This window comes from Puma concolor, chromosome C1 (assembly GCF_028749965.1).
Source record: "Puma concolor isolate L17-30 chromosome C1, mPumCon1.1.hap2, whole genome shotgun sequence".
NCBI lineage: Eukaryota > Metazoa > Chordata > Mammalia > Carnivora > Felidae > Puma > Puma concolor.
In genome coordinates, this window is record NC_141674.1 from 64,058,979 (window position 1) to 64,071,638 (window position 12,660).

At 40.8% G+C, this 12,660-nt stretch overlaps 1 protein-coding gene across 5 annotated transcripts in view; it reads left to right on the forward strand.

The window, feature by feature from the left end:
- Window positions 1-12,660, forward strand: part of ST6GALNAC3 (ST6 N-acetylgalactosaminide alpha-2,6-sialyltransferase 3) — a 536,306-nt gene that overhangs the window by 223,235 nt on the left and 300,411 nt on the right. For all 5 annotated transcript variants that reach the window (XM_086717318.1, XM_086717320.1, XM_086717321.1 and 2 more), the window contains one exon: window positions 8,582-8,776. In XM_086717318.1, the coding sequence (XP_086573444.1) occupies window positions 8,582-8,776 (195 nt within the window). The remainder of the gene's footprint in view (window positions 1-8,581; window positions 8,777-12,660) is intronic.

Consider the following 12,660-nt stretch of genomic DNA (forward strand, 5'->3'; position numbering starts at 1 on the left):
GGAAGACACAGAATCCGAAGCAGGCTCCAGGCTGTGATCTGTCAGCACAGAGCCTGACATGGGGCTCGAACTCACCAGCCACAGATCATGACCTGAGCCGAACTGACTGAGCCACCCAGATGCCCCAGGAGAGGATAATCTTTAATCCTCAATCTTTCCTTGTCTCCTTCATTCTTTTCATTCTTCCACACATATTGACTGAATATCTTCCAAATTCGAGAAGTTGTGCTTGAGGGTGCTCGAGATGTTTCTCAGATGTTGTTCACATTCTCAGCGACTGATTGCAAACAAAACTAGAGGGAAACCTTTCCCTTCCCCCAATCTCCCCCCCCCCCCCGCCCCACCTCCTCCTTTCCTGTTTCCTCCATCTTCCTTCTCCATCCACTCCATCTCGACTCAGTCTCATCCATGACCTGGAAGCCAGGGAGGAATACAGGCTTTAAGGAGGAGACACCATTTGAGTGGAGTTATTTGTGAACTTGTAGAGATGAGGATGATAGATGCCAGTGGGGAGCAGTCTGGACAACGTCACAGGACCTGGGTAGCAAAGGAGCTTTAGAGAACGGTGAAATGCAAGCTTGAAACTGGGAGGCATGAAAAGACAGAGGGGCATGAGACTTCCAAGCACCCCCACTTCCCTCTCTACTTCACTGATTACAGGGAGAATCCTTTGGGGTGATGGGTCTGAAAGTGTTTGTAAATATATATGCTGTACAATGTTAATGTCCTGTAGATTCACAGAAAAAGAAAGGGTCCCCATCATCATTGTCTTCATGGTTATCATTCTTGCCTTTATCATGGTGCCTCTGGGAATGACCTCCTCCCTAATGGCGCCAGGATCCCCAGAATTTATCCTTCTGTTTACTAAACACCTTGAAAGTAAGAACTGGATTCTAAGAGATGAACTCATCTCTGCAAGAATGAAATATGCCAAGCAAATGTTTGCAGAAACCAACAAAGGCCGGTGGGCCATAAGGTGACTGAGAATAAAACAAAATCACTTGCCCTGGTTACCTAATCATCTTCATTGTCTCTGCTTACGTAGCACCTCCCTTCCCGCTACAGAATGCCAGGGGTATGGAGAGACAATAACAGGCAGACTAGGGGATATTTGTTCCCCTGAGTTCAAGAATTTAATGAAAAACAGAGGTAACTTCAGGGCCATCTACTCCAATCTCTGATGTTCTTATCATGAGAACCTGCCCTTTGGATTAAAATTCTCTGTGTCTATTGGCACAGCCACACTGAGAGACTTTGCTTTCCGGGCCCTTCATTCTACATACTCAATACCAATCTTCAGCTCTATCTTATGTTTCTGAAGAACTTTGATTCCTTTCTGCCATGTGAAAGGGCATGTGCTGAAGCAGTACGATAAAGATGAAAGGCAAAATGGGATAAACGGGTTTTATATAATTTTTCAAAATGAAACAAACTCAGTCAATGTAGCCACGATTGTATTCATTTGATATTTTAGCAGTTTGAAAATCAAATCAGGGCAGAAAACCTAAATCCCCTCTGCAAATAAAATAAGAAAAAAATGTGTAGGCACACAAAAACCTCATTGACGGTTTTCATTATGGTTTTAATATAGGTGTCAAAGTTCAGTGCGACCTCTTATCATGTCATCTGACAGACTTATAATGCTCAGGTTAACTTGAGCTTCTCTGCAGTGTTTATAACTATAGGGAGTCTCCTTTGGGGGAAAAAAAAACCTGAAGAAATTTTGGCCACTTACAATTTTTCCCTAGGATTAGCTTTTTGTACAGAATAACGTATGACAGTGGTGCCCACGAGAACTGTATTGCCTTGGTTTCCGTTTGTTGGATTTGTAATTCTTACTGGATTCTACCTATGTCTGATGGTGACATGTTGCCATGGGTTCCAAATTCTTAAAGGAGGTCACCATACTGAAGGTTGTCTATTACTTAGTTTTTTTTTTTTTTTTATGAAACCGTCAACATTATGCTGTTTAGCTGCGTCTTACCTGTAATAGGGCTCCATACCATTGATAGACAAAGGCCACCGAATATTCTGTAGCCAGAGTAGAGGAATAATTGCTTTGTTTTCCCTGAGTGCTAACCAACGGTACCCTGAAGTTGTCTTGTTAATACTGGGAATAAAGCCAGAATTAAATTTGCCCACAAATTACTGATTTTGAGGTAAATATAATTACCATGCTTCAGATCAGCCACTTAATTTTCCATATGAATTATTTTGTTTATTGACAAAATGTATTACAAAATCTACTTAGGGCTAGTGCCAGTTTTTAAAATTTCAGAACCACTCCTATGAGAGTATTCCCTTTGGTATGAGTAAAATGGACAACTTAGTTGACACACACACTAGAACACAGGCTTTGAGTTCAATGACTGTGTGTATTATTTCCTTGCTCTGTGACCTTGGGCAAGTCACTCACCCTCTCTACATCTCTATTCCTTTGTGTGGAAAATGAGGGTTACACAAGTATTTCTCCAACTAATCGCACTCATTAAATATTATCTTCTATTAAGACGGTGATTGGAGCACCTGGGTGGCTCAGTCGATTAAATGCCTGATTCGATTTTGGCTCAGGTCGTCACCTCCCATTTTGTGAGTTTGAGCCCAGCATCTGGCTCTGGGCTGACAGGGTGGAGCCTGCTTGGGATTCTCTCTCTCCCTCTGTCTCTGCCCCTCCCCCACTCACACTCATGTGTGCATGCTGTCTCTCAAAATAATAAGTTTAAAAAAAGATTATGATGATTGTTCATACGTATACACTATATCTGGACTTTAATCCTAGTGCCCCTACTAGGAGAAGGACAGCCAGTTGCTAAAAGTATCCATTGCAGTTCTCATATTGAGAATTTAACGTCTGTTAGTGATATCTGATGATGTGGTGCATGTTGCTCTTGTCCTTGTCCTTCCAACAGGCTGTTTCCCACCTCCTCATTCATTGACCACACCATGTCCCGAGTGAACTCTCCAAAATCAAACCTGATCCTATCTCACACTTAGACCCCTTCTTTGGTTTCTGTGGTGTAAGTCCAGATTCCCTGGCATGATATACAAGACCTTCCACAATCAGATTCCTTTCTGCCTCTCTAGGTCCACTCCCTCCGCCCTCCTCAAAGCCTACTCTCAAAGTGTATTTCTTTTAGGTTATCACATTTGCTTCAACAGCTTTATGGATTCTGAAGTGCTGCTTATTCTCTCATGTTGACCTTGTTTGGCATTCCCTACTCTCCTAGATGTCCTCAATGATTTTATCACCAGCTGTGCTGCCTAAGTATGGACTCCACGAAATTAGGTCTGACCCTCTTGTTATCACCTCCCTTTCCTCACCCCCCTCCCAACAAATGGGTGATATTTTCTCCAGAGTTCACTATAGTTTAATAAGCAGGATCCAGTTTGTTGATTCAATAGATAAACAGAACAAATGAAGATTTTATCTGTATACTCTGAGCTTTGCTAATTCATCCTTGTACAAATGAGAAGCAGCTTTATTGTATTTTGGGAGAACCACATTTGGAGCTTGGCCAATGACACAAGGTAGAATTAATTTCATGACACAATTTCTATATGGTAGAAGAATTTGTATTTGATAAGGTCACAAATACGCAATGGGTAGGCACTCGTCAATGTGTGAGGTGTTTGAGTACTGATATAAATAACATAGTCAACCCAAATATTTATTATTGGATAAATGACAGCATATGGACAAAAATATATACAGTTTTACCCTAGAAAACAACTACCTCAGTCATTAAATAATACTATTTAAATAGAAAAATATAGCTTTATACTATTGTTTATCGTTTATGAAAAAGAAACAAAAGATCTAGCAACTGACTATATTAAAAGATAAAGATTTTATCTTGAGGTTAAAGGCTAATTCTCTGGTAGAAAGAATAAAAACATACAAATGTTAATATAGCTTGCAAATTTGCTAGGTACAAATATTGGCAATTGTTTTCTCCCTAAATCATGAATTCTCTGTGGATTTTATTTTGAAATAGGTATTTCTGCTATAAGTCTGATAAATGATATTCCAACTCTAAAGAGCAAGCAACTAGAATGCCACATTTTTGATGCATATTTTTGCAGCACAGAGGGGATTAAATTCTAAATGTCTCAGCTGTTAAAGGCCCCTTCAGACTTGCCCAAAATGAGGAACAAAGAAGGAGAGAGCTTTCCCTAAAGCAATTCATCAGATCTATTTGGGCACAGTGACATTCTATCAGAGCTTGTGTGGTTAAGTTGCACTGAGTGGTTCAAGGGTGTGCAGCTGCTTGGAATATTTGAGGAAAAGATATCTCCAAGTTTTCTTCATGCATTCACATGGGCTGGCCAATTCTTACCAACTGGCTAATGGCCAAGAAGGCTCTGACAGTTAGTAGTTACATCATCATAATAACATCTCCCATTTTTGAGTGCTCCCTGTGTGCCAGAACTGTGCTCTGCATTTTGCACCTGTTGTGTCATTTAAAAGCTGATACTTCTTCCTTTTTTTTTAAATAGGCTCCATGCCAAAGGCAGAGCTTGAACCCATGACTCTGAGATTGAAAGTCACATGTTCTACATTGAGCCAGCCAGATGCCCCTAACATTCATACTTCTTATCTTAAAGGAATGACCTATTAAATGTAATGCCAGTTTTTGCAGTATGAAGAGTTTGTCAGAGTGAGTTTTACACATTATAAACTTGATGAGTACTTACTGTTGTTTTTTCTCACCTAGTTGCTGGCTGTTGGATCTAGGAGAGGCTCTGATTACTTCAGCAGGGCAGCAGTGATCACTTCCATACACAGACTGTTAGACATAGAACACATATAAAAAAGTCTTCTCCTTGTCTGAGTGTTGATGGACTTGAAACAATTGCTAGAACAAGCCACTGATGGAATAAACTTAAGTTACTGGAAACAAGGCAACGTGGATGGCAATTTCAAATAAGATGTGAAGAATATTTAGAATTATAAAGCATAGCACTTTTATGCATTTATCCTTTCATTGTCCTAATGTTAAGATGGATGGGGCAGATAATTGCATCTGACTGCGTGTATCTGGCTTACTATATTTTGTGTTATGGTTTGCACCCTGTCTGCTTCCCTACCATCATCTTCCCCCACATACAGTCTGTGTGTTCTTTTTACCAAGAGATTTGCAAATTTCTGACCAATTTAAGGCCTTAGTCTATGCTGTTCCCTCTGCTGGAATGCCCTTCCTATCTCCACTTGTCTAACTCCTCCTCATTCTTCAGGACTCCATTTGAATACTGCCTCCCCAAACAAGCATTCCCTGAATTGTCCCACCCACAACCCTTCCCACTTCCTCTGGGCTGGCGCAGTGCCCTGTGTGTACCTCCACTGCCTCATTTGATAGGTGACATTACACATTTCTGTTTACTTGCCAGCTGCTCTAAGGTGTATCTCTCTGGAAGCTTGAAGCATGGTCTGTCTTTTATGGTTTTATTTCTCCTTTTCAGCACCTCACCAAATCTACACAGAATATGGGCCCAATGAGTGCATGTGACTTGAAGGAATAAATACATATTTATTCATATATATCATACACATTTGTATTTTGTTACTTCCCCAACTCCGCATCGCTCCCCCCCCCCCCACACACACACATTCTCACTGCCTTCTGGTGTGGTAGACTTTAAAAAGCCTCATCCACGGTTTTTATTGTAATTGCTAAAGCTCAAGGTCACAATTTGGCAGGAATGACTGCTAGAAGGATGCACATCAATGCTGTGTCCTGCTGTCCTTGCTGTCTGGAGTACAGGATGTGTTTGAAATTATACCTTTTCTAGTGAAATTTCAGGGTGGTTTTATATCAGCACTATGAGAATGCTTTCATGTTAAATAAGAATGTTGAAACAGAAAGAAAGGCAAAGAATCAGGTCCAGGCAAAGCCTGAGCTATGAAAGGAACACCTCTGCCCACCACAGAATATGATTCCAGGTCAAGCACAGAGGAGTCTGTCTGGCTTCCACTCTCCATTTGCCCCCCTTATCCTCTCTGTGCTCATTACTTGGTTCCCTTTGATGAAACATGGGAGGCAGACAGGGATTACTAGGGAGCAGGCTTTTACAACTGTGATCTCGTTCCATTTTGAAGTTGCTCTCAAAATGGTTGATTTATTTTCCTCTCATGTATGCATTATGTATGTGTGGCTATGCGAGATCTGTGAATTCAGAAAGGCCCTCTGTACCTTTGTCCCCAAACCCCCATCCATGCAATGTAGTGCAGCAACCAGTAGAACCAGAGAGCCACGCAGGGCTTTGGAATAGACAAAGACACAAATCCCATCTGGGTCTCCTTCAAAGGAAACTGCTGTTTTGCAACAAGCTACCGGATGGCGATAAAAAAGGTTCTTACCTGTTTACTTAATGGGTGACTGGCCCCTTTGCTTTTATTTAGCCATCTGTTCTGGTCTATGTCCCTTTAAACTTGTAAGATCCATCACCTCATTTAAGCTGTTACCTTGACACATTGCAATGTTGTGGACATAATGATTCCACAGAGGAGCAAATTAAAACAGTTTTTCATGATTAGAAGGTTAAATGAGGTAAGCCTGTGGTAGTTAGTGGTGAGATAAGGGGTTTTGAGGAGGCAGAACTCAAGGGACTTGCAGGTGATTGGAAAATTAGGCTGGCTAGACAGAAGGACGGGGCTTTTACGAATTATGGAGCTGAGCAAGAGCTAAGACTTCCTTTGGGGTCTCTGACTTCTGGGGGCTTTAGTCTCCTGTCCTTGCAGAGACTGTGATCATGGCCAGGGAGGAACAGGGGCCGGCTTTGGGTTTCTTTTCTACTTTGGGACATTCTGTGAAGAGCAAAACGAAGTTTATTCACTAAGAAGTGATAAGCTGGAAACACAACAACATACATCAGGTCATTCCTGGATAGTTATTTGGCTTCCCTTAAGTTTGAAGAAGAATTGAGGGCCAATCCCAGCTTTGTGGAGGAATCTCTGATTGTGTCTTCACCCTGGACTTCAAGGCATGGCTGTTCCTGACATCTGCCCTCTGCCCTGCTCTTTCTTCTTGCTCTAGACCTGACCCTCCACCTGACTCCTGGATGGCTCCATTCAGGTGACCCACCATCTGGATAAAAACTAGGACTTAGGAAGCCCAGGGTTTTTAAATCATTTCGTACCCTTCTAAATCATTTCTTACTCTGACCACTCTGGTTTCTCCTAATATGACCAGTATTCTTGTAGTAACCTGGACTCAAAATTCTCCATCTCACCTCTATCCAATCAGGAGCCATGTTCTCTGCTTACCACCTACGTTGAGTTTCTCATATTTTTTCTACCTTTGTACTCCCCTTGCCACTGCTCTAGTTTCCATCCCTCATTACTTTGGTCCTAGCCAGTCAGAATAGCCTCCTAACTCATTGCTGTCTGTCTTTAGTTCCTCCCTGCTTCAAAACATTTTAAACAGTGACGTTTGATTATAACTTATAGCAGTTATAATTATAATTATAATTAAACAAGCAACAAACAAAACCTCCTTTGGTTTTCTATCACCTACCACCCTCGATAGACTTCTCAGCTTGGTGTTGTAGGCAGTCCCTAAAGTTATCATTTGTTGTTTCCAGCCTTTCCTCATCCTCTGTGCCCCAGGAAGACAAAGTTCTGTGTAGCTATGAATCACCCCATGTTTTCTTGCCTCCTTGCTGTCTTCCCTCTACCTAGAAAGCTTCACTCACATATCTCTACTGATTAAAATTCATGCATTTTATCCAGCTCAATCTCAAATACATCTCTGCTTTCCCCACCCCAGTCAGATGCATTTGCTCTCGTTCTTGTTCCATGGCAACCCATTAAGGGGGATGTTCTTAAGCTGCTTCGCATGGATTTTTTTCCTACTTTTATTGTTAGCTTTTTGAGTCTTAACTTTTGCATAGCCTTTCACAGCACAGGCAGCTTCCTGCCTGTAGCGGGTGCTAGATATAGAAATAAAGTAATTGCTGATAATTTGTCTACAAGGATGGGAAAAATCCATTTATTCATTCACTCAAATGTTTCGTGGGTGCCTACAATATGTAAGGCAGTGTGTTATGGACCTGGGATCCAGAGATCAGTGTAACAGTATATTCTGGTTCTCTAGGAACTCGCAATTAGATGGAGGAAAAGTCATATAAATAATTATGCAGTGAAAACTGTGCAACCATAGACGTGCCTTCAAGGTATGGGAGTGCAGGACTCTGTTAGGTTAGACAGGTTGGGGTGAAGGGATGGTGGTGGGAGGGAATGCAGCAGTTAGGAAGGGTTTCCTACAGTTGGGAATGTCTGATTTGCGTTTCGAAAATTGAATAGAAGTTGTCGAGGAATGTGGGGAAGTAAGGAAGGGTAGGAATGGAATGGAAAGATAATCTAAGAAGGCTTCTCTGCTTGTTCTCAGAGGCTGGCTAAAGCAAACTGGTCACCAAATGATTAAATTCTGTCTCCAAATGAAATCTCCTAAATGACACAGTCCTTTTATCCCTTTGAAAGAAAAAGAGAGGGAGATAAAGGAATCTCCCTCTGTGACTACTTTTGGTTGATAATCATTCATTCATTCATTCACTCATTCTTCTTCTTTTTAATGTCTTGTAGAGGAAGTCTATGATTGCAGTGAGCTTCATAGCAGCGTTCCTCTTCCTGCTGGTTGTGCGCCTTGTAAATGAAGTGAATTTCCCACTGCTGCTAAACTGCTTTGGACAGCCTGGCACAAAATGGATACCATTCTCCTACACATATAGGCGGCCCCTTCGAACTCACTATGGATACATAAATGTGAGAACACAAGAGGTAAGACCTCAGAGGGTTTCCTAGGATTTGTGGATATCCATGGTAACAGTTTTTCTTTAGGAGCAAGATGGTTTCCAATCACTGAACTTACTCCCTCTGCCTCTTCAAGCTTCTTTGGGTCCCTGACATCTTCTGTTTTCTCATTCTTAGACATTGTGACATACACATGTCTAATGTCTGCTGCCCTTCCTACATCAAATCTTCTGATTGTCTAGCTTCATGTGGAGTTGAGGAGGCAATTACTTGTTTTCCTGGTGTTTTAACATCCATCTCTTTCTATTGCAAAACTCTGGTCAGCAATTACCAGCTGGAGAACTGGCTGGCTTTATTTCCTGGAGGTCAACTTGTTGGGGACAGCTCTTTGTAGAACGGCAGAGAAGCATTTATATTCTTTAAAACTCTGTAATCCTTAGACCTGGAGCTAGAAAGGCCAAGCTGATTTTAAAATTCTCCGTGGTTGCCGAGATAATGGGATTTAAAGAGTTGCCAAATTTAAAGGGGTTAACATCATTTAAATCCTGTAATCACTGAACCTCTAAATCTTTGTAGCCAGTTGGTAGCACAGGAGAGGATGGAGGTATATGGACAACTAGAAAGTATGCTACACTTTTCTAGTAGCACTTTTGCAAGCCAAGATTTGCATTTTAGAGCGAAGGAAAGAATTTGCATTTTAGAGCAAAGTAAAGAATCTCCAAAATGTGTGAAGTATATAGAAGTGGTTAATGACATTGTTTTTACTATTTGTTTCTATGGAGTGCGGTAAATATGAGGTTACTATTCCTAGATGCAGAGTCCAAGCCCGTTTGATTGTTGGTGACAAGGGTACAAGTCATCAGTATGTCTATGTCACTGGGAAGAGTTTTGGATCAGATCCCATCGACAGGTCATTTTGTAAAAATACTAGAGAGGAGGGGCTCCTGGGTGGCTCTGTGGGTTAAGCGTCCAACTTCGGCCCAGGTCGTGATCTCGCAGTTCTTGGGTTTGAGCCCTGCGTCGGGATCTGTGCTAACAGCTCAGAGCCTGGAGCCTGCTTCGCATTCTGTGTCTCCTTCTCTCTCTGTTCCTCCCCTGCTCATGCTCTGTCTCTGTCTCTCTCTCTCTCAAAAATAAATAAAGGTTAAAAAAAATTTAAAAAAAATACTAGAGAGGAAACTTAGGTGTAGAATGCTGCTACTGTCCTGAGAGTTATTCTTAGCATCCGGGGAGGGACACTGAATGCTGGCTTGGTCTGTCGTCTTGTGTAGGCAATATCATACCTGAGTCACTGCTTCTGGCTAATTTGATTCTTTGAAAATTGTTTCTGTATCTGCAGGGTTTACAGGCTTTTTATTAGACCTTTATAGTAAAAAGAAAAAGGCACCATTAATAACATAAATTCTTAGGAGTTTTGCTTGATGTTTAACCTTTAATTGGTTTTAAATCAATTTTTTAAAAAGTGTCCATTGTTTGAATTTGTTGAGTGTCCTAATAAATCGATTACCTATATAAAAATGTATCTCTTAGAGAATAGTTTGTGTCACTCTTGTCTTTTGGTACTTTCAATTTTGGCTGTCATTGAATATTCTATAACTACTGGATTGTGTTGGTCATTTCACAGGTGCCTATCACAGGTAGAAAATGAAACATGTGAAAAAAGTGTCTTATGAATTACTCTTGTGAGGGAAATCCCACCAAATGTTAAAGACCCTTTCATTTATCCAAATATTAATGGATTCGGGACACCTGCGTGGCTCAGTTTAGCATCCAACTTTTGATTTTAGCTGGGGTCATGATCTCAAGGTTGTAAGATTGAACCCCATGTCGAGCTCCACCTGAGCATGGATCCTGCTTAAGATTCTGTCTCCCGGGGCGCCTGGGTGGTTCAGTCGGTTGAGCGTCTGACTTCAGCTCAGGTCATGATCTCACGGTCTGTGGGTTCAAGCCCCATGTCAGGCTCTGTGCTGACAGCTCAGAGCCTGGAGCCTGCTTCAGATTCTGGCTCCCTCTCTCTTTGCCCCTCCCCCTGCCCATGCTCTGTCTCTCTCTCTCTCTCTCTCTCTCTCTGTCAAAATAAATAAACATTAAAAAAAAAATTAAAAAAAGAAAAAGATTCTCTCTCTCCCTCTCTCTCTCTGTCCCTTCCCTGCTCCTGCACGGGCATGTGCACACACTCTTTCTCTTAATAAATAAGTAAAAAAAAAAAAAAAATATATATATATATATATATGTATATATCTGTATATATATATATGTATATATACATATATATATAAAATAAACAGATATATACATATATATATTGGATTTTGGACTGTTACTGGAAAACTGACCTGAGGATGCAGTTATTTAATTAACCACATCAACCAGGCTACCCTTTGAAATTCTGTTGGTATAGTTTTTATTTTTTTAATTTATTTTATTTTATTTATTTAGTTTTGAGAGACAGAGGGGGGCAAAGGGAAATCTTAAGCAGCCTCCACACCCAGCACAGAGCCACACGCGGGGCTCGATCTCATGACCGTGAAATCATGATTGAGCCAAAATCAAGAGTCAACACTTAACCAACCGAGCCACCCAGGCACCCCTGTTGGTATTAGTTTTTTAATACAATGACTTTACTAAAGGATATTGATCATTTATTTTGCTCCTGCAGAGGTTCTATCTTGGGAGGAAGCATAGTTACTGGAAAGAGTTTTTAAGCCTTGGGGGCACACAGGCATGGTTTATGTGCCAGTTCTGACATGCAGAAAGTAAGCATGACAACATCAACTAGCTAAGTTATTATAAATGCCAGATTGGTAGAAAAATTAAGAATCTGACAATAGCAGATGTTGGTGAGGTATAGAACGACAGGAATTCTTATGTACTGCTAGGGGCAATATAAATTGGAACAGCCACTTTGGGAAAAAGTTTCCTGTTCTTGAGAAAAGTTGAAGATCTGCACACACCATGCCCCAGTGTTTCCAGTCATTGATGTACCCAGGGGAGACACTCATGAGCATAGGCACCAGGAGGCATGGACCACGTGTGGGGGCAGCATTATTCATGACAGCTAGAACCTGGTAGCAACCGAAATGTCTCTCTGTAGGACAATGGCTTAAAATCGCTCTGCATACCCTGGAATACCACACGGCAACAGCAATGATGGAACTGCAGCTACGTGTGACACTAGGGGTGAATCTTGCACAAGTAATTTTGAGCAAAAATGCAAGAATAATAGAATACAGAGTGTGATTCCATTTATAGATCACAAGAAAAGGCAAAACTAAATGATGATGCCTAGGGACATATATAGGAGATAAAACTACAAAGGAAAAAAAAAGGTAAGGAGATTATCATTGTGGAAATGAGAAGAGCAGTTACCTCTGAGAGAGAGACAGACAGTTTGTGATCAGTGTGGGTTGCTGGGATGTTTACAGTATCCTGTCTTTCGATCCAGTTGGAAGTTACGTGGGTGTTCACATTATAATTATTTATTAAGTATGCGTTCATGTTGTTTAATTTTTATGCATTTCTATTTCATATTAAAAATTAAAAATATATTCTGAGCCCAGGTAGGATATTTATTGACCAAGAAACACACAGAGCACCTCACCTAATGTACAGCAAGAAGTAACTGAAAAGAAGCATTAGGGCATTAAGCTATCTAAAACAAGAAATATTTGAAATAGGAAATTTCATCTTATGTAAAGACAAACAAATAATATGGGTAACTTACGTGCATGATAGACAGGGAAGTTCCATATTGTAACATGAGAGCAGGTGATGAACAGAAAATTTTGCATGGATGTTGAAATATAATAACATCCAAAGAGAATGACAGATTTTCCTCCAAACTCAAACAATTTTAGGCTACATTGGGAGGAAAACAAAATTTTGTGGTTCCCTACCTCCTTTTTCATGAT